Source organism: Salarias fasciatus, chromosome 18 (assembly GCF_902148845.1).
Source record: "Salarias fasciatus chromosome 18, fSalaFa1.1, whole genome shotgun sequence".
NCBI classification, from domain to species: domain Eukaryota; kingdom Metazoa; phylum Chordata; class Actinopteri; order Blenniiformes; family Blenniidae; genus Salarias; species Salarias fasciatus.
Genome location: NC_043762.1, coordinates 21,183,147 through 21,206,966, shown reverse-complemented (window position 1 = coordinate 21,206,966; position 23,820 = coordinate 21,183,147). Strand labels below are relative to the sequence as shown.

Below are 23,820 nucleotides of genomic sequence, written 5' to 3'. Positions count from 1 at the left end.
GATCTCCACATGAAATGATACCCCTCTTTCTCCTCCACTCTCGCGCCTTTAAGCGCCCATATGCCAGGCAGCGAGGAGGCTGGGAAAGCCCATAATTGATCAGTAAGTCTTGGCTGAAAGAGTGTGACCAGGGTCAGCCCCCCACGAAGCACGCAAGAGTGGCTTGATATCCAGATTTATTAGGAAATGCAATGGAACTTTCGCTGAGCAAACAGAAAAATGTATCACTGGGACATATTGTTTTTCCACATTGATACAATAAAATAAGCAGTAAGACGATTAGAAATTCCGTTAAAAAAAAATTACAGTATCATTTATTACACTGTTTTATAAAATTGACTAGAAAAATATGTCTATGACAGAGTTACATAAGAAATATAAAAATCAGGCCTTTTTAAATCAACTTTTTCACAGTGAGACGTGTCGGTGATCGACATCAGTCGGTTAATTCATCAGTTTTGCAGCGTACCTGTTGTGATGCTGAGCAATGTAGTGAACGGTATTTCAAGATTACATTTAAAATTTCAAAAACGGGGCACAGATATTATTGGATGCATTCATGGGACATTTCATTTTGGTTTCCTCTGGCACTAAAAAAAAAAAAAAAAAAAAAGGGACACATTGGTTTCCACATCTCTCTCCCACAGGAAGAAATTTTAACCGAAGCAACTCCACGAAGAAAAATAAATGCAGCGGTGAAGTGTTTAGTCAAACAAACAACAGCATGAGGCGAGCTCAGGAAATCCAACATGACTCCCATGATCCTCTGAGGCCGATTGGCCATTTACAGTCCTGATGTTACAGCAGCAACTGAGTGATGGGAAAACAGCAGACTGGATGAAAAACGAGCCTCGTTTGAATCAGAAACCCGAAGCACTGAAAAAAAAAAAATAAACAATGGGTGGTCTGATGTGACACTCAGGGAATCAAACTCTGGTGCTGTGCTTCCCTTCCCAGTTACCTTTAAGTTCGACTGAACTCCATTCTGTGATCTACCCATTACCCAGGACGATGGGTTCTGTGTGGCAGGTGCGTCTTGTATGATGAATATTCGTCTCGTTTGATGCACTATATTCTCATTTTTCTACTTGTTGCGTGTTAAGAAATGGTCAGAATCCTCTCGGGGCTGCAGATCAATGTGAAGCTTTAGCGTTAGTCTGGATGAAACGTCTACTCTGGATCAGCATCGTGAGGAAACCAAGCAATGAAACGGAGGTATTTGGATCATTGGCACACTTCCAGATCTGGCACAACCCCAACAAGTTAAAAACAAAATATATCAAGAAATACTGAAAAAAGGCGAACTTTTTTTCTGGTACATGTTACAGCAGTGTAGATAAAAAAAAACCCCAATCCATCAGTCCGGTCTGGTCACTCATAGCTCATCATTAGAACAGTGTGAGTCCTCCACCTTCCTTTGTGAATGCGTCCTCCGAGCCTCCATCGCTCCAGCAATCAGTGTGTGGCGACGGGTCAGAGGCGCTCCGACAGGCAGGTCTGCGGCTCGCTGGCGTAGACGGTGGTGGAGGGTTTGGGGGGCCAGTCGGCGTCTTCCTGCAGTTTCAGAGCCAGCTGCCGGTAGCGCACCCGGGGGGGCCGGTTTCTGCGACAAAACACCCGGGGGAGGAGGGACGCAGCCCAGCGGTCGTTGGCCTCCTGGAAACACGTCGTTTATGAAAATCAGAAGGAAAGAACTGGTTTGTGAGCAAATCTCACCAAGAATTTTTTTTCTTTTTTTTTAGTTTCTTCCTTCTCAAATGACAGAAACAACCAGAAAAAACTACATACTTCAAACAAAAACGGAGCACATGATGTTAGAACTATTTATACTTCAGCCACAGACATGCATGCAAGTACAGCGACGTTCATACAACACCGAGGATTTTATTGATGAGAGGAAAAAGTGAACGGGTGTGAAAATAACACTAAAAAGACAATCTGACAAAACTCGGCAGGAGTTAGTGTCTTTGTTTGGACAGCGCATGACACAAGAAACACATCTGAGGGTCGCGTGCAAAGCAGCGGGAGACTCAGGGTTTAGGAAAACGCTTCGATATGGAGACGTACAGTGAGAGCAGACACAGCAAAGCATGCTCAAACGCTTCCCAACCTGCGGCGTGCGGGCCAGCGGGGGCCCCGCGCTGCCAGCTGCCCCTTGAAACCTGTCTCTGAAAACTAGCCTCCACAAGATGTTGTCAAGGATCAAAATCTGTGAGAGATTTCTTGAGTCAGCAGATCATGAAGATTGGGCTACAGGTGGAAATTTTATTTATTTTTTTCAATTGTGATTTCCTTAATTGTGAGATCAGATTCATGCAAATTTTACAAATTGAAAAAGGAGATCGGCTATGGAGAGTGAGCAGTGTTGCCGTACCTCAAACGTGAGACAGACGGCTGCGTTCCCGAGGATAATGAGGACCAGAGTGACGCGCCAGTCGTGGGGGATGCAGACGATCTGCAGGGGAGAGCAGTGAACGCAGCGCTCAGCACCTCGTCCGCGTCTCAGCGTCTAACCTCCCGCAGCAAAACGGCAGCGCCGGGCTTACCTCCAGGAAGCCGTCGATGGCGGGGACAGGATGGAGCAGGATGACGAGGAGGAAGGAGTACAGGGCGACGCAGGACAGCATGAACGGCCCTCAGGAGGCGGAAACACACATTCGACCTCTTTAAAGTTCGTTTCACATGTGAGACGATCAGCTGTACAAAGTCACCAACAGCACTGAGACAGACATTAAGGCAGAGCGCCATTAGGACCAAAGACGCCTCACAGTTCTTGTAGCTGGGCTGTCTGAAGGGTTTTCCTTTGGAGAAGACGATGACCACGGCCAGATACTGGAAGCACGACACGTAGAAGAGGGAGGTGTTCTCATAGTTCCGGATGTTCTTGTGGTCGTGGCTGCCCGTTTCGTTCACGCTGTGAGAGTCGCTCCACCTGGAAACATTGCAGGCACTGCAGGGAAAAATATAAATTCTGAGTACAGCCCGTTTAAAGAAATGTGTAAAAGTCAAATATAGCATCGATTCAAAAACAAAAGTGAAGGTTTTATTCAGACAAATATAGTATTTTTCATATAAAAGTGCACAGAGGTTTCACTTGAGGCAAAAAGAACAGGACTTGTCTTCAGTTACAGTATATATTGGTAAGTAATTGATGTGTTGATCAGTTTTGCTTGAAGAAGGGGTGAAAGGAGGACTGACTCACTCAGACTGGGGCGTCCACGTCTCGTACCAGCCCTGCTGCTGCACCAAGAAGAAGGCGAGGGCCTGGAAGGCGAGGCAGGTGAAGATCTGCGTCAGAACCGAGAAGAGCAGAGGACCTGAGATCAAACTGGACGGCGGGCGCCGCAACACCAGCTCCTTCCACGCCGGATTCAGACTCACTGAAAGCAGAGAGACGCGACTTTTAATACACCGTTCGCCAGACTATGTAGATCTGGAATGGATTCATCTCTAGATTCCAAAACTGAAAACACTCCTTACAACATTATTTGAAGCAGACTCACTTGTAAAGACGGTGATGAGGATGATGGCGATGTCGATGAAGAGGAACTGGAAGTCTCCCAAGTTGCTTAGAATCTAAAATATCAGAGAAAGTTGCAGCAGCAGCAGGTGAGCAGATCTACATTGTCGTATTATCGTCTACAAAACACTCAGAGACCGTGTGACAAAGAGCAGCCGTCGCGGTGTTGCACTGCTCGCTTTCTCAAAGTCGCTCGCTCACTGAGCCGCGACACAAAAATGAAAACACACATTTTTAGAATTGGAATCAGATTTAGTCCGCTCCATTGGTAACTTGCTGATCTTGCACAACTTTTGCAGGAACTGTATCAAAATTTCAGAATTTCATTGCAGTTTTTTTTTAAATCTTGATTGGATGAATTCTGTCTCTTCTAAGTAACTGACAGACAAACGTTTTCTCAGTAGGAGACCAAAAGGATATAAGAAAAACAAAACAAAACAAAAAAAAAAACACCTGCTTTACCGAGTAGAGGAAGAGGACGGACATGTACTGGATGATGCTGGCGAGCGCCATGAACTTAAAGACGCAGAATGACGTGATGAGTGCGGCTCGTCCCTCCCTTTGGAAAGACGGAGAAGGATTTCAGCTCCGGTTATGGCTCAATACTTCCTCAGGACTGACGCCTATTAACTATAATCATAATAAAGCACTTTCTACTTTTCTTCACACTATCTGGATTATTTAGTTTTAGTTCTCCAACCAGTCTGGTGTGTGTGTGTGTGTGTGTGTGTGTGTGTGTGTGTGTGTGTGGCCTCTGGACTAAAATGAGTTGAGTTGTTTAATGAGTATCAGATGTCTTCTGGACCTGATGAGGTTGGGGACACACGAGATGTTTGAGGCTGAGGAGGTGAAGGGAGCAGCGACCGAGGCCTCCAGCTCAGACAGAGAGATCCCACTGTGAGCTCGCTTCAGGGCCTGAAAGAGGAGAAGGGGGGGGGGGGCTCGCTCATTTATTCCAAGACAAAACAAAGATCTATTTCTGCATCTACTTCAAGCTTACGCATGCAAAACATGAAGCACGACAAGTGAAAACATGCATTTTTTTCCTCCTTTTTTATTAACAATTGACGGGAACAAAAAGTTGTTTCTTCCCAAATTACAGGAAGGTTTTTCTGCTGCTGGACGGGGAACTGCCTGTTTGCCTCCTCAAGCGTCTGACTGCTGAAGTGCTTGAGTCCTTTTCACGGGCGCTGCTGGCACTTTAAAGCCACTCTAAGGTTATTTGCATGACCAAAAACAAACACGGGACACTTTTTGGAGTGGTCTCCGCTTCCGTAGCCATAAAGTCATGTAAAAAAAAAAGGGTTTAAAAATGTGACTGTAAACTGAAAAACTAAAACCTGAAAAAAAGCATGAGCAAGATTCAAAAAAAGAGTTGTTAAGATATGTGCACATGTATGTGTAACGCATACTTACTCCACAGTCATTAGCACCATCACCACACATCCCGACGGTGTAGCTGGAGGGCAAAAAGGCGTGAAAGTGTCTGACATGCGCGGCCGTCACTGATAACGAAGCTATAAATGATCTGCAGCAGATGGAGGTGAGGATCAGCGCCAGGGACTCACTCAAGGCTCTGCAGGACTTCCACCAACTGAGTCTTCTGGTCTGGAGCCATGCGAGCAAACACCGAGGCTCTCAGCACGAGCTGTGGCGCCCCCATGTGGCAGGGTGAGGAATTACAGCATTGGGGGGAAAAACAAAAAAAAATCAGAGCAGAAGCTGGTTTATTTGTTAACTGGAGCAGTCGATGTAAACCTAATAAACACGTGAAAGTGTGGAAGTTGGTCTGCACCTTGTGGACCAGCTGAGGGAAGTGCTCAGTGATGACTGCAAAAGCTTTTCCATTCACAGCGAAGTGATAAGTCCCGTCGTCCACGTTTATCTCCACAGTCTGCGAGAAAAGAGGCGCACGTTAACAAATAACTATTAAACTAACAAGATGCCATCGTGCATGACCTCTCTACTGACATTTAGAAGCTGAAAGTTTCTGAGCTCACATTACTGCTTACTTCGTTTCCTCCCGGCTGTGCGGCGCTCTCGGTGTAGTTCCAGGTGATGCTGGCCGGCTGGGAGTCGGTCGGAGGCGCGGCGTCGGCGATGATGACCCTCTCATGAGGACGGATCATCCCGCAGTCACGAGCCACCGAAATTGCTGTCAGCATGTTGTCACCTTGCAAATGAAGGAATTGAGACGATTATGAGTGAAACCGTCCTGAACGTTGGTCAAAACTCTCACCGAGCCGCGTTACCTGTGACCATCAGCGTGCGGATGTCGGCTCGATGCAATTCACACAAAACGCTGGCGGTCTGCTCTTTGATTTTGTTCTGCATGATGACTAAACCGAGAAACTCCATGTTGGTTTCTATCAGCTCCCTGAAGGGCAGAAAGCATGTCTGCTTTAGTGAATGATTTCTTACATCTATCAGAATGGCAGCAAACACCCTGAAACAAACAGGACTGTGTGGTTTTAGACAAACTTGTAAATTGGACAAGAAAACCAAATCAGTCATCAACATTGGCTAAACACTGTGGGTGGTATAATCTGACGTACCTGCTGAGGCTCTGGACTCTGTGCCAGGAGAGTTTAGACTCCAGCTGTCGATGAGCCAGGGCGATAACCCTGAAGCCCTGCCGGGTGTAGGTCTCCAGCGTCTGTGTGAAACTCTGCGGCACTGCAGAGGGCGAGACAGACTCCTCCTAACCCGGCCTTTTCACGAGAGTTAAAACGACAAAATATCCTTCTATAAAGCTTTAAAGTCGGGGAGAAGCGTCCCACCTGTGTGCTGTTTGCAGAGACCGGCCACCACCTCCGGCGCCCCTTTCAGGAAGGCGTCCATGTGTTTCTGGCCCAACCTCCGGACCACCACACTCATCCTCTGCAGCGCCGACGAGAAGGGGAACTGCCGCACGATGCCGATCTCACTGGACTGACGCAAAGACATTTTTGGCAGTCTCGGATTGAAATTCTAATTCTGAGTAAATGAAAGCGTGTGTGTGTAGGCGTGGACGTCACAGTACCACGTTTTGAGGCAGCGCGTCGTTCTGCGTGGTTTGAGGGCTGCTGTGCTTCGGAGGCCGTACGACGGTGGGCATTATGGGGTTGTGGAGGGCGGTTTCCTCCTCTGTGGGCTCCTCCAAGGTCTAAACACAGAACAGCATCTTAATGTTTCTTTGACTTTTAGCCGGCCTGCACGCGAGACGCCGCAGATTGTCGCTCACCCAGCCGGTGGCGCCGAACATCTTGAGGTCCAGAGGGTCTCCGGAGAGCTGTCCATCGATCGTGGTCAGAGAGTGACAGGCTGCCATGCAGGCCACAAACGTGGTGTTCACCAGGCTTCGTTTAGATGCCTCAGACTCTGGTGAGGAAAAGCTGCAATGGAAAAAAAGACGACTCTTTCAGCCATTAAGGAGCCGATTAACGCGTTTTTATAATGCATCCAGCAGCAGTTTGCAAAGACTCCAGATTGCCTGGAATGACTAAATATACATATTTCTCTCATCTCTTCACAAATTTTAGAAATTTATAACTACCAAGTTCCAGGAATGCAAATAATACGAGAAGAGCTAGAAAAAAAAAACAAAAACCTTGAGTCTTAGAAATCAAAGAGAAATAAAGTACGACAGCGCCCGCTGCCTCCAGATCTTTGGAAACTCCTCTTCAGAAGTTTCTAAATGATCAGTGAACAGCTGTGAGCTCCCACCTGCCATCTTCAGCCATGTGAATCCCCCACAGGTCCAAACCGTCCTCAGTCAGAGTCCCAGTCTGGAAACACACAAACAACACAAAGAACATGGACGAGTGAGAACGTGGATCAGCCTGAACTCAAAATAAAACTGTAGGAAATACTGAATGACCCGCATGTCAGTGAAGCAGTTTATGAATGAAATTATTCAAAACTCGTTGTTTATGGACGTGAGTATTGATTAACTGAGAGAGCTGTAACTACTGACACTGATTCTCCACGAACAGAATAATTCATTGTGAGGTAGCCAAGACGTCAAATACCGATTTTTATAGAATTCTCCATTTGCCCAACATTTGTTATGGTAAATAAAACTGTTGTGTTTTCTTTAGTAATTATTAACAGAGTCAAAAGAAATCAAAATAGTATTTAGAGTATTAAATCAGCATATTGGATACATACAGAGAGCAGTTTTATTTCTTACCAAGTTTTTACAAAGTTTACATTTTTGGCCATAATCACTAAAGAGTATGGTATTTTCTTGGAGTTGTATTGATCGAGTAGGAAAACATACAGTAGGAATTTCGAAATTTGTGAAGTGAAAGGCTATCTCACAAAACCTTCGTCGTAGAGTGTAGAAACAACTTTAAACACGTGGATAGATGATTGTGTTTTACACTAAGTGCGACATAATACGCTGCACTTTAAAACACACAAACCAGTGCCAACAGTGGATTTCCTGTATTTTTGCACAACAAAAGCGAACTTGAACTGGGCTCACCTTGTCAAAACAGACCAGGTTAAGTTGGCCACACATGTTGATCCTCTGGGGACTGATGCAGAAGATGCCCACTTTCTTCAGACGGCGCTGTGCGTACACGATCCCGGCCGTCATGGCTGCAGGCAAGGCGGGGGGGATGGTGATCGTGATGATGTCCAGCGATTCAGTAACGATGGTTTTAGCGTCAACCTGGACGAGTTCAAGAAACAACCAGCTTAGTGACGTTTAAGACATTTAACCCGTTCTCCATCTGCTCCCCCGGGGGCCGGGATACCTTGTTCATGATGCTGAGGGCGATGGTGTAGATGAAGCCGATCATCGCCACGCCGACCAGGCACAGCAGGAAGAGGTAGGCATCGCGGTACAGCCTGAAGTCGGTGGGTTTGGGGTAAAGGATGGAGCGCACCAGCTGGCCCTTCTCCGTGCAAAACCCTGGGGGATTTCTCACCGTGAGACACGCCGCCGCAGCACAGTGAACGCCGGACCTCACGTCGGCCACCGGGTGGCCCCGTTCCTCCTCCTGCCTCACCCGTTCGGACCACGACGGCCTTCACCGCCTCCCCGGTGTAGAAGCGGGTCTGGAGGACGACGGTGCCACAGAACAGGGTGTGTCTCTTGTGCTCGTCCGGGCTGTATTCCGCCGCCGCCTCCTCGCCGGCGCACGGCAGGCTTGTCTTGGTGACCGGGACGCTCTCTCCTGGAAAATAAGAGAGGATAAACAAACTCTCACTACCTGCCAAACCTGAAAATTTGTTATATTAAACAGTGTGGGCTCACATGTAGTAGAAAAATGTAAATAGTGATGCAGCCTAATAAAGAAAGGGAGATGTTCGTCTCCTTTCAGCTTAATGATGATAATTATGATAATAATCTGTTCATCAGTTGCAGGTCTATAACCCATATGATAGAAAAATAGATTTGATGCTTATGGTTGATTTCATCAGTGTGAAATGGTTGTCAAAAAACGATCATCTGAACATTTTTACAATAAATTCTCTCCTTCTGTAAAACCGAGTCAGATGCCTGATGAGTCATGCTGCCCTCCAGGGCCATTAACCCTGCGTCCAGGAGAAACGCTCAGTGTGCATGAGCTTCTCAGGGTGACTTCTGCTGCTGGTGCTGCATGAAATGTCAACCCATTCTTCGCAAGTCTCCCTTTGTTATCTGTACGATCCGTTACTACTGTGTAGAACTGAGACTAACCGAGTGGTAACAGGTCTCCGGGGAATCCGAGGTGAGTGGAAACCTTTTGCTTTCCTGAGGTGGAGCTCTGCGGGAGTCCGGAGAGGCCTCACCTGTCAGCATGCTCTCGTTCACGATGCAGGTCCCCTGGACCAGGACGGCGTCGCAGGGCATTATCATCCCATTGGCCGGGACGGTGATAACGTCACCAGGCACCAGCTCCGTCGACATGGCCTCTTCGATGTCTGCCATCGAAGAAGAAGAGAGCGAACTACGTCACCTCTGAACCTTGCCATCACTGCATTAACACGATAAAATACGATAAAAATGTTATATCTGATGGAATAAGACTTAATACAGAAGCAGCTTTGGACTGCCGGCAGGAATTCGTACCGTCACTCCCCCTGCAGACCGAGACGCGGACCACGCTGTGAGCCGCCACCATGTCGTGTAGCATGACATATTGCTGAAAGAGAAGGCAGAAGCGTGTTTCTGGAGGCCTCAAATGCCACGAGGCAATCAAAGACACTCAGGAACACGGGAAGAAATGACATCCTCGGAAAATGGATTAAGAGCACAATTCCGCTCCTCGCTTGAATTTTTTTTTTGACGCTTCAGTGTGACTCACCTTCTTAATGGTGTATAATGAGGTAGCAATGGAAATGACTGACATGAAAACTATGGCGCTGGCGTAATAGTAGTACTCCTCAGTGCTCCACAAAATAACACTGAAGAGCTGGAAGATGTAAAAAGGGTTCAAGACCTGACAAAGAAAAGCACAGATAAAAAGCATGAGAAGGAGCATTATTGATTTTACCGTTACTGGATTGGAGAGAGAGAGAGAGACAGAGACAGAGAGAGAGAGAGAGAGCTCGTAACTCACCTCCTTTATGAGCAGCTTGAACAAAGATGGCACTCGGACGGCGATCTCATTCTCGCCAAAAAACAACCTCCTGAACAAAAACAAAATCAGACGCAGTGAAGCAAACTATTATTAGATTATTATTAACTAAAATTATCAAAAACTATTGTGTCCAAAGTGAAACGTGTGGATAAAACCGCCACGGAGATTCTCTCCCACTGTTAAATGACCTTTATCCTTACCTCATGGCGATTAAAGCTACTTCGCCAGCAGACCACACAAAAACACATCAAATATTATATTTACTGTTTCTGTTTGCATTACATTTATTGCATTGAGCATTCCCTAAATGAATTACTCCAGGTTCTGTGCATCAATAAAATCATGAAAGTATTTCGACTGGCTATTTTCCCTATTTTATTTCATTCTTTCAATTCCGACCCACTCATCTCAGCATCCATCTGGCTGAACACCTCCCACCTGCAGCGTTCAGTCAGTACCTGAAGTCCTGCAGAGCTTTAGAAAGCCCAGAGCTGTGGTCAGAATGCACTCCTGCACAGCTCACATTCAGATCCTCCAGGCCTCTGAAGGAAACAGCACACCGTCATTTACTCTGCAGGTGAGCGCTGCGGCACACACACACCTCCAATAAAGGAATCACACTGTGCAGACTAGTCTACAGCTCATATTTAGAGTATGGTACATAAATGTATCTAAACTACTGAAAGCACATTGATTTTTCAGCAAACTCTTACTTATACAATTCAAAGTTCTGTATCACATCATTCCAGTAGTATTTAGTGCTGTGGTGGGTGAAGTAGTGGATCTGAGAGGGGGAGAGGAAATGGAGACATGCTTTAAAACCAGCCCATCACTGAGCTACACTCTTTCCTGAGCTTCGCTTCAAAGACGAAGAAAAATAATTTAACTGAACGGGTAAAATGTGCCGAAAAACATAAATCAAGAGAAGTGGCCAAAATGATGAGTGGCGACGGTACCAGAGTGTGCTTCCTGTGAGGAAACTTCTCCTGTGCAGCACCGACGCTGAGGTCTCCGTCTCCATTTGGCAGCGGAAGACCCAGATCATCGAAGGGTTTCTTCCCCGGAGCCAGCATGACGTGTACTTTGGCTCGAAACCACTGTCTGAATTCATCCTGTCACAACAGAACCGGGTCAAAAGGCGGTCAGACCGCGCGGCCGGTAAACCCGCCGTCCTCCTACCGTGGTCCTGAGCAGCAGTGTGTGAGCCTCCCTCAGGGAGGTGTGTGTGCAGGTTCCCTTCACTCCCCACTCGGGCAGCCAGTAGAGCAGGAGCAGCAGGAGGCCGCCGGAGCACACAACCCCGACTCCCACCAGGACCCTCTTCCACAGGCAGGGCCGGTAGCCCCACACCTCCTGCACACACAGCGGGACGGGACTCAACCCACCGAAGACACCGTGCACGGCAGGGACGGATCAGGCAGCGGGTACAATGAGAAAACCAGGAATATCCGCTAATATTCATATGGGTTTTGGAGATTTTTTTCATTATTAGAAGGGCTACTTGTGAAAACTGACACTGAAAGCAAAAGCACCAATTTCTCGAGCTGAGAGATGAACTATTTCACTCTCATACATAAACATGACTCAGTCCATTAAAAATGAACACGCTGCACATTTCCTATTATTATTCATCCTGGACAACAGCTCATCACAAACGGGCTGTTCATTCATTTATCCAGTGGGAAAACTCACACAGCAAAATGTTCTTTGACCAAACGACGATGAAATTTCCATCATTACATCAGAAAACAGAGAAAAGCAAACAGCGGAATTCACCATCTCGTCCTCCAGGCCCTGGTTGATGATCTTCATTTCTGCTGCTTTCATTCTGTCTGAAATGCAACAACTGCAAAGAAATAAAAGACATTTTATTAACAAGACATGAGACGTGTCTTGTTTGTCGATTGTTGAATTTTTTTTTTTATTTAGATTGACTGATTTAGATCGACTGTGTGATGAACAGGCAGACGGATTGAGTTTTCACTAAATGTGACCGCGGTGCTGCAGAGGTAAGCAGCTATGAAGATCCCGACAGGTTGTAACACATGACAACCTGACATGGACCCTGACAACACAATAAAGTGCGTGATCGCAGCACGATCACCCAACGGCTGTGCAGACAGGCTTACATGCAACCAACAGAATCACTGCTTTTAAAAAAAATTGACCATAACTTTTTTTATAGTAAGCAATACTTCTGCGCAAAGAGATCACAACACAACCTTTGCCCGGTTGTGCATCTTCAATAGTCATCCTCCCTTCAGTAATGTTTGACTGACAGACTATCTGACTTGACCTCTCAACATGCACCAGGTCTGCAAACCGCCTCAACAGTTTATGACCGGGATCAGTTACAGCCCCCACAACCCTGGGTGGGATAAAGTGCTTCAGAAAATCATCACATTTGGCTTTATTTACCGCAGGTTCATTCTGAGGGAGGTCTCTCACCCACTCAGTGGTCAACAGCAGGAGCAACAGCTCATCCAACCAAACACGATCTTCCTGTGGCATCAAACTCTGGAATTCCTGCCCATAAAAGGTAATTTCACCAATCAAGTTCATTTAAATGCATATATTGTGTTTAATAATTTAACTCTATCGCATGTAAATGTCCTTAGCACTTCTACTTTATTCTGTTACTGACTGAGACACTAAGATCATCAGTCAGTCATTACGCCTGTACACAACTTGAAATCACAGTCCTGTTTTTTTTTTGTGTTTTTTTTTTTTGTTTGTTTTAACTAAGTGAAGCATGTTATTATCCCCTGGACTCATGCCAGACATCTAGCTTATCATTACCAAACCATATCACAGTCTGCATTGTTGCAGTTCCTCAATTTGCCTTTATCTTTATTTTTTTTATATTGCTACTGTAATCTTCTCTAGATTAAACTTTATTATCTCATCTTTTTAATTGAACTGCAATAATGCCATATTTCCCGAATGGAGGTCAATAAAAAATATGCTTCTCTAATATAAAAAAAGCCTTTTAATTATATAAGTGAAGCTTACCCATGTCCATAGAAACAACTCGTAAATTACTCATTTTGACTTTCCGAGGACTGGTAAGTGACAATAAATTCCAATTTATATCGCATCATTAAAAAAAAAAAAAATCAAGAAAAACAAAAACAAGAAAGAAGTAATCTGTCAGTGTCATTGCTCCAAATGAGAAAGGCACGAAAACTCAAGCTTTCTTTCTATTTTAAAACAGTTATTTCAAATGACAGAACTGAGCAGATTTCCAGAAACGCTCCTGTAGGTTTGACAGGTGTTGTTCAGTGTGTCACAAGCTGCACCACAATCTAAAGTCCATTCATAAAACAGCACGATAGACACAAACTGAAGTGGTTTAAGCGTCAACAGCAGTATTCTCAGAGCTTTATGCAGATTGGAAAGTGTACAGCAAACGAAATTCCGTTTATAGTCAAACTTTGTATCTTTGACTCAAGCACACAAAAAGTTGTTGAACAGTTTCACAAGTTTCACGCTGCGAACGAGAAACACGTCAAAAACTGTCAGGCAGGTAAAGGAGGGCAGCGGCGGAACTCACCGCGGGCTCCTCTGCTGCGCGTGGTCAGCGCGCCAGTCCGCTCATGTTCTGCACGAGACTGTACAGCAGCGTCTGATGCCGTACGCAGCCGCCGCGTGCGTCCGAGCGAGGAGCCACGCCACGCCGCGCGGACACCGGGCCGTCCCGACCCGGCCCATTCACGAGGAAGTGAGGAAAACAGGATGTGAGGTCATCGCGGGACGGTTTGGGCCCAAACTCTGCTGTTCCGCAGCGCGAGGGGAGGCCGCTGCTGGCTGTTCCACTGGCTGTTCCACTGACTGCTGCCCCTCCTGCAGCCTCCATCAGCAGCAGCACATTAAAACCATCATAATAAAAATCATTCATCACTACGAAAGCAACAAAACAGCTGCTTTGTGTCCATCTTGAAAGGATTCCAGTGGGTTTTTTTTTTTAAATAGAGACCCTCACCAATTTATTGCTTCACTTTGACAAATACATTTTTTGTATAAGAAATCACTCAGAAGCTTTCCCCATTACTTATCAAGTGTTGTTTTCATTTCTGAGAGCTTTCAGAAACATGACCCATTATAAACATTGTGAAAAGAGTGACACTTCTGAGCTTTAAAAAAATTCAGAATAACACTCTTTGCATATATACTACCAGAAGCAGATGTAGCATTTTTATTACATTTTACTTAATGGATATTTTTTCTTGTGTAAATGTTCTATCAATATTTTATTCAGTTTGACATGTACTTCAAGATACATATAATCCCGTTGAATGCTGTATTTAGCATATATAAACAATATAACATGAAAGAAATGGAGCTTCATTAGGGTCTGTGAACTCTTTACCCTCCGTCTCAGGGGTCAAAACATCTGCTTTTCTGCAGCTGTTTTGATGATTAGTTATGTTTCTGCAGCTGACCCTCGATGTAACGTGATAAACTCTGAACATTGCTTTTGGACGGACATGAGGATAAAACCTGGTGCAGAGCTAAACACTGTGACTCAGTTTTCAGGTTATTTAAAAAAAACTAAAAGTCATGCGCATCATTTTTCTTCCACTTCACAATTATGGAGCACATTCCATCACATAAAATCCCAAAAATCCCAATAAAATACATTTGGGTATTTATTCAATATATTCAATGGGTAAGAAAGCCCATGTTGCTCAGAGACACGTGAGAAGTAGGATTCCTTGGTTAACATGACAAAACACCAGAAGACAGCCGGTTTGAATTCAACAGTTTATCTCTCTGTTAGAAAAATTTGTCTTTTAAAACAGTGTTGCCAATTTTTCACAAGAAAAAAAAACTGAATCTGAAAACCAATAGTTTGTAAATTCAATAAATTCATTTACTAGATTACTAGTTCAAAGACAAAATCTATTCAAATTAAAGGATAAGTTTGGTTTAAACCGTTTTCCCGTTGTTTATAGAATGAAGTACAACAACAAACTCACCCAGAAGGCTTTTCTGATCCAAACAGCGCTTCATTCTATAAACGTGAGAACTGTTTAAACCAAACTTATCCTTTAAAAGTAGCACAATTTTATAACACTGTACAAATATTATAGCACGAGTTCAAACCTAAACACTCCACCAGTTCAACAGAATCAGCGGATTCTGTGTCCATACACACTTTTTATGAGTTGTTAGTTTCCACTTGGTCAGCTGCGTCCTGGAGGGCGTCCTCTGCGTTGCCTTTTCCTAAAAGAAACAAAAATTTTATTTCTCTGGGCAGCCTTTCTGTGTGGAGTTTTCATGTTCTCCCTGGGAGGATTGAGACTGACTGTTAAATATTCAGTTAGTCTTATCCTCATTTAAATGTTGAAGTGTTACCTCTTTTTCTTCCTTTCCCTCCTCTTTTCTTTTTGCCTGCAGATTGACCAGAAGATTGTTTTAACTCACACCGAAATCTTCAGAGTTATTAAGGACCTAAACAAAAAACATCAAATATCCTCTTACTTGTTTTTTCCACTTTGGGAGAGTTCACCTCCGCTTTCCGCCCCCCTTTGGAGGTTGCTTTGGCGATCTTCACGGGTTTATCCAGAATGACTTCTCCATTCAACGTCAAGGCTTTCGCCAGGTCCACTTCAGAGGCGAAATCTACGAAAGCATGTTTCCTAAAACAGCAGAAAATCTCTCCTTAGCAGTTATATGCGGAGTGGTCACAAATCCATGAGCAACATGTAGAGAGAAACGGACCCAGAAACAAAACAAACACTTACTTGGACTGGTCTAATCGGATGTCTTGAAAGAGGAGGCTTTGGGTCAAGAAGTAAGTTGCTAGTGAAGTTTTGATTTCTTCAAACTGTTTTGAGTTGTTCAGGTTTCCAACATAGAGAGATAAATCTGTAAACAAAAAAATGAATGAACACAGCACTTCTGCATCGATGAGACAGAAGAGAGATTATTGCTGTCGTAATGGGTTCACACCATTATTAATCACGCTGCTTTTCTCTGGTGGGGGCGTCTCGGCTGCAGGGCCTGCTCTCTGTTCTCCCTTCACTGCAAGACACAGAACAAGTGTTGGGATCTGGTCCGAAGCAGGTCTGATGAGCGGCGTTTGCTTCATATCAGCGTTATGTTCTGGATCCACACAGCACAGGAGCCTCAGACGCGACAGGAGCGAGACGAAGGAAGTGATAAACACCAGCAGCATGGAGAAGCAGCTACAGCGGCCACACGGCGTCGACGAGCCGTTCAGAGGCATCCAAACACTTTGGATGAAGTGAAGAGGAGTGTGTGGAGAGAAATTCTTTGTGAGTCCGTTATATGAATTCCTACCGTCTTTTGCCATTTTAGTTTTCTTGGGCGGCGGAGTCTTGGCTGCAGAGTCTGCTTTCCTCTTTCCAGTCGCTGAAACAGAAAGAAAACGTGAGTTATTTGATAGGAAACCACGGCCAGTTTGACGGCATGAATTGATTCTGTAGGTTTTTTTGTTGTAATAATAATACCCTCTTGTATCAGAAACTTTTTTCTCTATAAAAATCTATAAAATGCTCTATGAGATTTCTGCCCCAAACAATCCGTAAAATTGACCTTCTTGATTACCTGTTTCTCCAGAGCTTCCTTTTCCGTCTCTCGGGGATCCGGTCTGTCCAGCAGGAACCTTTTTCACCTGCTCTTTTGCATAAGCTATAATCACTCTTCTGCCGTCGATCAAACAGTCCTCCATCGCTTCTTTGGCGGCTTTGCAATTCTCTTCGCTCTCAAACTCCACGAAGCCGAACCTGAAGAGAACGACCGCAGAGGAAAGCAGGTGCGATCAGAATAGTGCCGTTTTCAGGAGGGAGGTGAGAACGCCGCTGAGCGGCCGACCTCTTGGAGAGTCCCGTCTCTTTATCAATGGCGACTCTTCCGCTGACGGCTCCTTCGAACGCGCTCTGAAGCATCTCGCCAGTCGTCCGGTCGGAGAGGTGCATCACGATCAGCGTCGTCGACAGCACTGAACGGCAAAGTCAAAACACGGCATGAACACAAACAAATGTGATGAAACTTAAATGCGGCCTGGTCTTGTTTTTTTTTTTTTTACCTTTTCCTTCCTCTGGTTTGGGATTCTGAGAAAACTGCACTTTGGCCGGCCTTTTGCAGACGGTGACGCCCTGGGACAACTTCAGCGCTTTGGCAGCAGCGTCCACGCTCACGAACTCCACAAACGCAAAGCTGCAGACAATTACGCTTATTTTATAAAGTATTCATGGATTATCTTCCTGAAAAATAAAGGATAAATGCGGGAATGTTCACTTACACGTCTGGTCTGGACTTGCTCTGACGTATCCGGATACTAACGGCCTCCGGAAAGACTTTCTGAAGGTGTTTTCCTGTCGTCGTGTCCGACAAATTACTCACAAGCAAAGTGTTGGTTTGAGATGCGGCAGCTGCCAAAATTAAGATAAAAACGTGACTTTTTACATGATCAACGCACTATTATTACAACGAAAATCCAGTTCATGAGACGGTAAAGACAGTAAACTCGGCGATCAAGCAATCCCGTTTTACCTTTTTTGTCCACAGCAGGAACTTTTACTTCTACTTCGTCTTTGTTGGCGCTTTTCACGTTTGCCTTGGCGATCTTCATCGGCTTATCCAGGAGCACCTCACCGTTTAACTCCAGGGCTTTAGTCCGGTCCAGCTCCGTGGCACAATCTACGAAAGCGAACTTCCTGCCGCGGCAGATAAATCACTCTTTAGCACCAATCCCAGAGTGAAGTGAAGCAGAGAAACTAAACCCTCACCTGGTGCGGTTTAGTTTCAGGTTGTCAAACGCCAGGCTCTGGCTCTTCAGGTAACTTTCTAGCGAGCTTTTCACTTCTTCACGCGTTTTGGAGTCGTTCAGGTTGCCGAAAAAGACACGAAAACCTTGAAAAATGGAAAAAAGATAAAGTGATGAAGACAAAACGACACTCTATAACAGATTCTTCACCTCTATGAGAACATGAATTCACACCATCATCAACGACTTTAGCTTTCTTTGCTGGAGGAGCGTCATCCTCTGAGTGCGCTCTCTTTCCTGCAACACACAAAAAAACTGATTAATCGGAAATTAAAAAAAAAAAAAAAAAAAAAAAAAAAGAATTGAAGGAATCGGCATTAAACTTTTCCACATTATTCCATATTATCTGTACTTGTCATGAGGAGGTTAAAATTCAAAACATGAGAGCAGTATTTCATGTTATATTGCTGGGGATGTGACGAGATGTCGATATTCCTGGTTTGGTGAAAAGCGGTCTGGCGGTTCAGGGCAGAAGCCGATCAGACCGCTGTGAAATACCGGAGCTTCTCTCAGTGACCAGTGGGGGGCAGTAGTGCGCCTCCGCTACATGCTGTGTGCCAAAAACTGACAAGAAGGAGGAACGCAGCGACTGGCGGCCATAGCCGGAGTAGATATGTAAATAAACCTGCAATAATTCCCATTATTTTATCATCTTAGTAAAATTCATATATTTTGAATATATATACAAAAAGTTTTAATTCTATACCTGATTTTTTTTTTGTAGCCTATATCTTGATTGAATGTAAATACTTGCGCTTGTGCACAGAGCTCTTTGGTTATGATTATTCAGCAGTATTCAGTGTCACAACTCCACCTCTGAAGTTTAGAACAAACCAAACTGTTTGAAAATTGGTAGAAAACTGATCAAGTTCTCGTTGTAAAAGTTGAAGAACACAGTGATGATTGAACCAGCTGCCTGGAGCAAGATGGCCGCTGAGTGTGGACGTTCGGTCCCACTGACCGGCAGCACGAGTGAGACACGAGGAGTCTTAAAATATCAGCATAGAAAACAGTCCTGAACACCGCGGCTAAATCTCTGTCCTGACAAAGGAGGACTCTGGTTCAGGCCTTACATTTATTGCTTGCGCTTTAAAAGAAATACCTAAATTTATTTGGGGAAAGAAGTTCATGCTCAGGATCATGTTTAGGCCGAGGATGGATGCAAATTATAAAACATTTCAAAACGCACCTGTATTGTTTTGTGACTGTTAAATAAAAAAAAAAAAAAGTCTATTTTTCCAGCATATTCTGTCATTTTACTTTTCTTTCTTGTCTTACCTTTTTTGTCCACAGCAGGAACTTTTACTTCTACTTTGTCTTTGTTGGCGCTTTTCACGTTTGCCTTGGCGATCTTCATCGGCTTATCCAGGAGCACCTCACCGTTTAACTCCAGGGCTTTAGTCCGGTCCAGCTCCGTGGCGCAATCTACGAAAGCGAACTTCCTGCCGCGGCAGATAAAACACTCTTTAGCACCAATCCCAGAGTGAAGTGAAGCAGAGAAACTAAACCCTCACCTGGTGCGGTTTAGTTTCAGGTTGTCAAACGCCAGGCTCTGGCTCTTCAGGTAACTTTCTAGCGAGCTTTTCACTTCTTCGCGCGTTTTGGAGTCGTTCAGGTTGCCGAAAAAGACACGAAAACCTTCACAAAGGAAACAGACAAAGTGAGTGAAGCTAAAACGAGACACCAAAACAGATTCTTCACCTCTTTGAGAACATGAATTCATACCATCATCGACGACTTTAGCTTTCTTTGCTGGAGGAGCGTCATCCTCTGAGTGCGCTCTCTGTTCTCCGTTCACTGCAAGACACAAAAAACATGAAAGATTAAGAAGCCCTCCTCTCCGGGAGAAGCGTTTGTATAGATCTATGATGACAGGCGCTGAGCTACACTGCAGCGGATTGACTTCTCCATGTGCTTCACATCCAGTGCAGAGACAACAGGAATGAATCCGTGAGAACGGCTGCTCAGCTCACCAAAACTTCGCCGGTGTGGAAATTCTTTTATGTAAGCAAAAACGAGCCGAGCTTTGCAGAATGCAAACCCTGCAATGCTAAAATTACTGGAGGAGGTGCGCGATCTTGTTCATTCACCACTAGTAATTTGTTGAAACACCTCAGGGTGAAGCATGTGAACGAGAGTCTGACGCTGTTGTGCTGGAAAAAAAAAAAACACAACACCTGCAGCCAACTTGAAGGCAAACTCTGCAGAAGACCGAGAAACTGAAGAGCACCGATCTGAGAGCAGTTCAAATAACAGGAGCAACTCTTAGAACAACTCTTTAAACTCAGGGGTTGTTCTATCATTGACTTTAGTTCATAAAAAAAATATCATTAAAATAAGTGCATTAAAAACTCATGCAAAGTGCAAAACTCAGAAAAAAATGTTTTATCTTGCACTTTAGTTAATTTAAAAATTGTTAAAATAAGTTCATTTAAAAAAAGTCTATCATTTAGAGTTGTTTACATCTTGTACTTCAGTTCATTTAAAAAAACCTTAAAACTCAGAAATTGTTTTATCTTGCACTTAATTTCATTTAAATAAGTTTAAAACTCAGAGTTGTTTGTTTTATTTTTCAGACTATTATTTTGGACTTAAACATAGAGGCTATGCTGCCTTTTTTTTTTTTAAATAAAGTCATTTTTCAAAAATGATCTGTCTTGCATTATTTTAAATTTTATGTATCAAAAGTATCAGTATGAGTATCGGTGAGTGCTGAAGATGAAGTACTCGTACTTTAAGCGTTTAAGCGCATTCTCCCTGAAGTATGATTGAAATTACTGAAATGACTTTCTGAGGAAATATAAAGCATCACTCCTGGACAGAGGGCAGGATGGATCAGTGTTTCTGTACATGTAGTCAGCAAACAAGAGATTCTCCCCATCTGTGTGAAAAATCTTTATAATTTTCTCTTAAATGTGAAATTTATTTAGCTTTTTACTACATTTTTTCAGTATGTTGAAGCCCTTCACAGCCCTTCAAAATACAATAAAACCTTTTTTCTAAAAGGAGCTACTGACATGCAGCTTTAACCAGATATTATTTACAAAGCTTGTACTCAGGTACTCTACTACTGATACTTTCTCTGGCTGTGTGATTGTGATAGTTTTTCTGATAATCAGCTTCATCATCCTGACAGATTGCATCAGATTTTCAGGCCACAGTACATCCATTCTCTCATCCTTCAAGTATTGAGTTGACCAGAAGAAAAACCAGAAGTCAAAGTAATTTTTCAAATCCATCAACAAAAGAATATTTGTTATTTAAAAATAACATCACCAAAAAGACAATTTTGTCAGAAAAATGCCTGAAGATATTAATTTAGGAAGATGTCATAATAATGTAAGATAAAGTATTTCCTGCTTCCAAAATGTAGTAATGATGAGGAGTTTCAGTGACCGTGTGGCTTCTGGATGGTTTTTCTTCTACATTCTCCTTCCAAAACTGAAAAAAGGTTCAGATAAGATTCCTCATAATTTTTTGTCACAAATTAACAATGATCATCCACACACAAAACGTAATAATTTGCTAAATGGATCTGTTATGTCATGAAGCCTGTGAATCAGTTGAGCTGTCGTTGTGCCTCTTCATAAGAATTTTCCTTGAATTTGTCAAGCATTTGTCTACAGTTCAAATGTTTGTATTAGTTCTGAAAAGGGTAAACCCTATTTCTTTTTTTTTCTTCTTTTTTTTTTTTTTAAGTATTCCAGACAAGGGATTTTGTCTTTTAAACAAAAAATATAAAAGAGCAAAAATTACACTGGAAAAAAATTTAGAGTGGCAACAAAGTTTGAACTAAAAAAAGTAAGACTCGTTATCTGTTAAGACCCAAAAGAGGAATTCGTTACAGCTGTTCCCTTCCAGAACCAGGTGACAGATTTTGGCAGAAAACCTTCCAGAAGCAACCTGAGCAGATGATGATCTCGCTACGGGATTCAATCCAGCAAACATCTGACTGCGGGTTTTCTTCTTCTTTCACAGACCGCTTACCGCCTGCGTCCTTGTTCGTCATCTGGTCAGCCTCCTTTTCAGCATCCTCACTCTTTTCTTGCTGGTTTTCCTTTTCGCAGGTCACAGCTACTGTTGGAGCACTTTGACCGTCTTCAACAACAGCATCCATGTGAGATAAAAGGAAAAGTCATTACTGGCACCATTCAGGATGATAACAACACACTTTGGAAATGATGCCGTCTTTGCAGTACCTTGTTTATCCCCACATTCTTTTACATCTTGTTCCACTTTAGCTTCTTCAGTTTGAGTTGGAGCTTCTTCTGTAGAACCAACTGCAGCATCTGAAGAGGTCGTCTCAGGCTGTGTTTCTGCATGGAGACAATAATCAAAGATACTATCTATGAAAACCATTATGAAAGACCACTTTATTTACATACATGAACATCCTTACCACTTTCCATGGCCTCTGCTGCTGCCGTCTCTTCTGTGTGAACATCCGCTCCTTCAGCAGTGCTGCTCTCCCAGGACATGCTGACAGTTGGAGCACCTCCTTTCACTTCAATGTCCATCTGAACATCTAAAGAGAAATGTTTATCGTAACTGCATGGTATAGGGCTCCCGTCAAAGTCTGGGGTCTCTACATTGCTCATGGGCGCGTGTTTGCCCTGGAGACTGGCCAACTGCTCAGTCGAGAACAACTCATTTGGATAAAGTGGTAGGAAAGATTAACTGATCATGGAAGTCTGTGTTTTCTGCACCTGGTTCATTTTGGTCTTCCTCATCCTTCTGTTTCACCTCTGCTTCTGCGCCCTCGGTGAGCTTCTTCTCCTCTGTCACTGGTGTTTCTCCACTGGAGGAGACAGTTTCAGCCTGGTCATCTGAAACGATAACAATCACTGGTGAACTTCGAGCAGAAAGCCGCCACCTCTGAGCCTGGTTCTGCAGGTTTCTTCCTGTTAAAAGGGAGTTTTTCCTTTCCACAGCCACTTATGCCTGCTCATGTGGATGTGTTGGGTTTTCTCTGTAAATGTATCTAGAAATGACTATATTGTCATTGGCACTTTATAAATAAAGCTGAATTGAATTAAATTAAAGCGCTAAGACAAACCAAGTGTGATCACACCATACTAGACAATGAACCAAAGAGCATGATCAAAATCCCTAGGTTATGCTGCAAGTTGCTGAAACAGGTTGATGGAGAATCTGATTACAGATAAATATGCTTAATCATTTTGAAGAAAGCCAAATTAAATCGCCATAGGTGAAGTTATAAATTTAATCTCAACCACTGCTAATAAGTTATCTTTCCTTTCAAGTGTGATTGGCCTTATTCTTTCTTCTTTAGATAAACTTGCCAATCAATTTGTTTACACAGAGCAAACAAAGTTTACATTGATTTATTCTACGAGGTGTGCAGAAATGATAAATAACAGTCCACGTAAACATAAAAAAGACATGACTAATGGAAGTAACAGAGACAGTAAAACACTTGCCAGGGTTCACGTCGGCCTCCTCGGTCACTTTGATTTGCCTTTTTCTCAATCTTGGAGCCTGAAATGAAAACATTAAACATCATGACTCTGTGCACGAGCCTGCTCATCACTGAAAATAAAGCTTCATTTGCATCTGCGAGACAAATCTAAGCCTTAAAATATAAACTTGCGGAATATCGTTTCGAAAAGATGAAACTGGAGTGTTTTGAGGAACTCTGAGTAAAAGTAAATGATGCTAAATCTCTAGTGCAGCAGTTAACTCACAGTTAGCCTATTTAATTTACGACAACTAAAACCAAATGAAGCTCCCCTTCAGACAAAGCTCTTGAATCGCGGGCCATACATGTAATTCAAAGTGATTGTCGCGTCTGTATTTACCATGTTTAAAGGAAAGAAATCTCTGCTAAAAACGTGTTTTCAGGTATCAACACGCACATGCCACAGAGTCTGTACTGCGCATGCGCGGCCTGGACTACGGATGCCCAAAAGGAACAAAAAGGTTCTAGTGTG

General features: G+C 43.7%; 2 protein-coding genes across 6 annotated transcripts; both read right to left on the bottom strand.

Annotated features, from left to right (window-relative positions):
• Positions 1–257: 257 nt before the first annotated feature.
• LOC115405987 (probable cation-transporting ATPase 13A3) lies at positions 258–13,776 on the bottom strand. Of its 4 annotated transcripts, none has more exons than XM_030115822.1 (32): positions 12,493–12,568; positions 11,851–11,920; positions 11,254–11,427; positions 11,031–11,186; positions 10,788–10,858; positions 10,533–10,616; positions 10,054–10,123; positions 9,799–9,933; positions 9,564–9,636; positions 9,284–9,415; positions 8,518–8,685; positions 8,263–8,420; positions 7,989–8,177; positions 7,226–7,287; positions 6,744–6,894; positions 6,543–6,665; positions 6,301–6,451; positions 6,076–6,196; positions 5,773–5,897; positions 5,533–5,693; positions 5,316–5,414; positions 5,089–5,168; positions 4,937–4,979; positions 4,326–4,435; positions 3,983–4,079; positions 3,504–3,576; positions 3,203–3,380; positions 2,769–2,950; positions 2,547–2,635; positions 2,375–2,455; positions 2,111–2,209; positions 258–1,656 (listed from the first exon to the last, which is right to left on the bottom strand). In XM_030115822.1, exons 1-32 carry the CDS (start codon positions 12,501–12,503, stop codon positions 1,474–1,476), a joined length of 3,699 nt encoding a protein of 1,232 aa, XP_029971682.1. In that variant the 5' UTR covers positions 12,504–12,568; the 3' UTR covers positions 258–1,473. The 4 variants fall into 4 exon arrangements, with proteins under 4 accessions (XP_029971682.1, XP_029971683.1, XP_029971681.1 ...); XM_030115823.1 differs by having other exon boundaries at positions 2,111–2,175; XM_030115821.1 differs by lacking the exon at positions 12,493–12,568 and adding an exon at positions 13,628–13,776 and having other exon boundaries at positions 1,544–2,209.
• Positions 13,777–14,850: 1,074 nt separating this feature from the next.
• Positions 14,851–23,760, bottom strand: LOC115405627 (nucleolin-like). Of its 2 annotated transcripts, XM_030115260.1 has the most exons (22): positions 23,689–23,760; positions 23,311–23,368; positions 22,576–22,695; positions 22,269–22,394; positions 22,069–22,185; positions 21,857–21,967; positions 19,595–19,666; positions 19,384–19,507; positions 19,148–19,311; positions 18,044–18,106; positions 17,832–17,955; positions 17,596–17,759; positions 17,345–17,474; positions 17,129–17,259; positions 16,915–17,041; positions 16,648–16,826; positions 16,381–16,452; positions 16,030–16,101; positions 15,822–15,945; positions 15,559–15,716; positions 15,433–15,468; positions 14,851–15,300 (listed from the first exon to the last, which is right to left on the bottom strand). In XM_030115260.1, the coding sequence occupies exons 1-22, from the start codon at positions 23,689–23,691 to the stop codon at positions 15,236–15,238; spliced, it is 2,340 nt and encodes a 779-aa protein (XP_029971120.1). In that variant the 5' UTR covers positions 23,692–23,760; the 3' UTR covers positions 14,851–15,235. The 2 variants fall into 2 exon arrangements, with proteins under 2 accessions (XP_029971120.1, XP_029971121.1); XM_030115261.1 differs by lacking the exons at positions 18,044–18,106; positions 19,148–19,311; positions 19,384–19,507.
• Between the last annotated feature and the right edge of the window lie 60 nt (positions 23,761–23,820).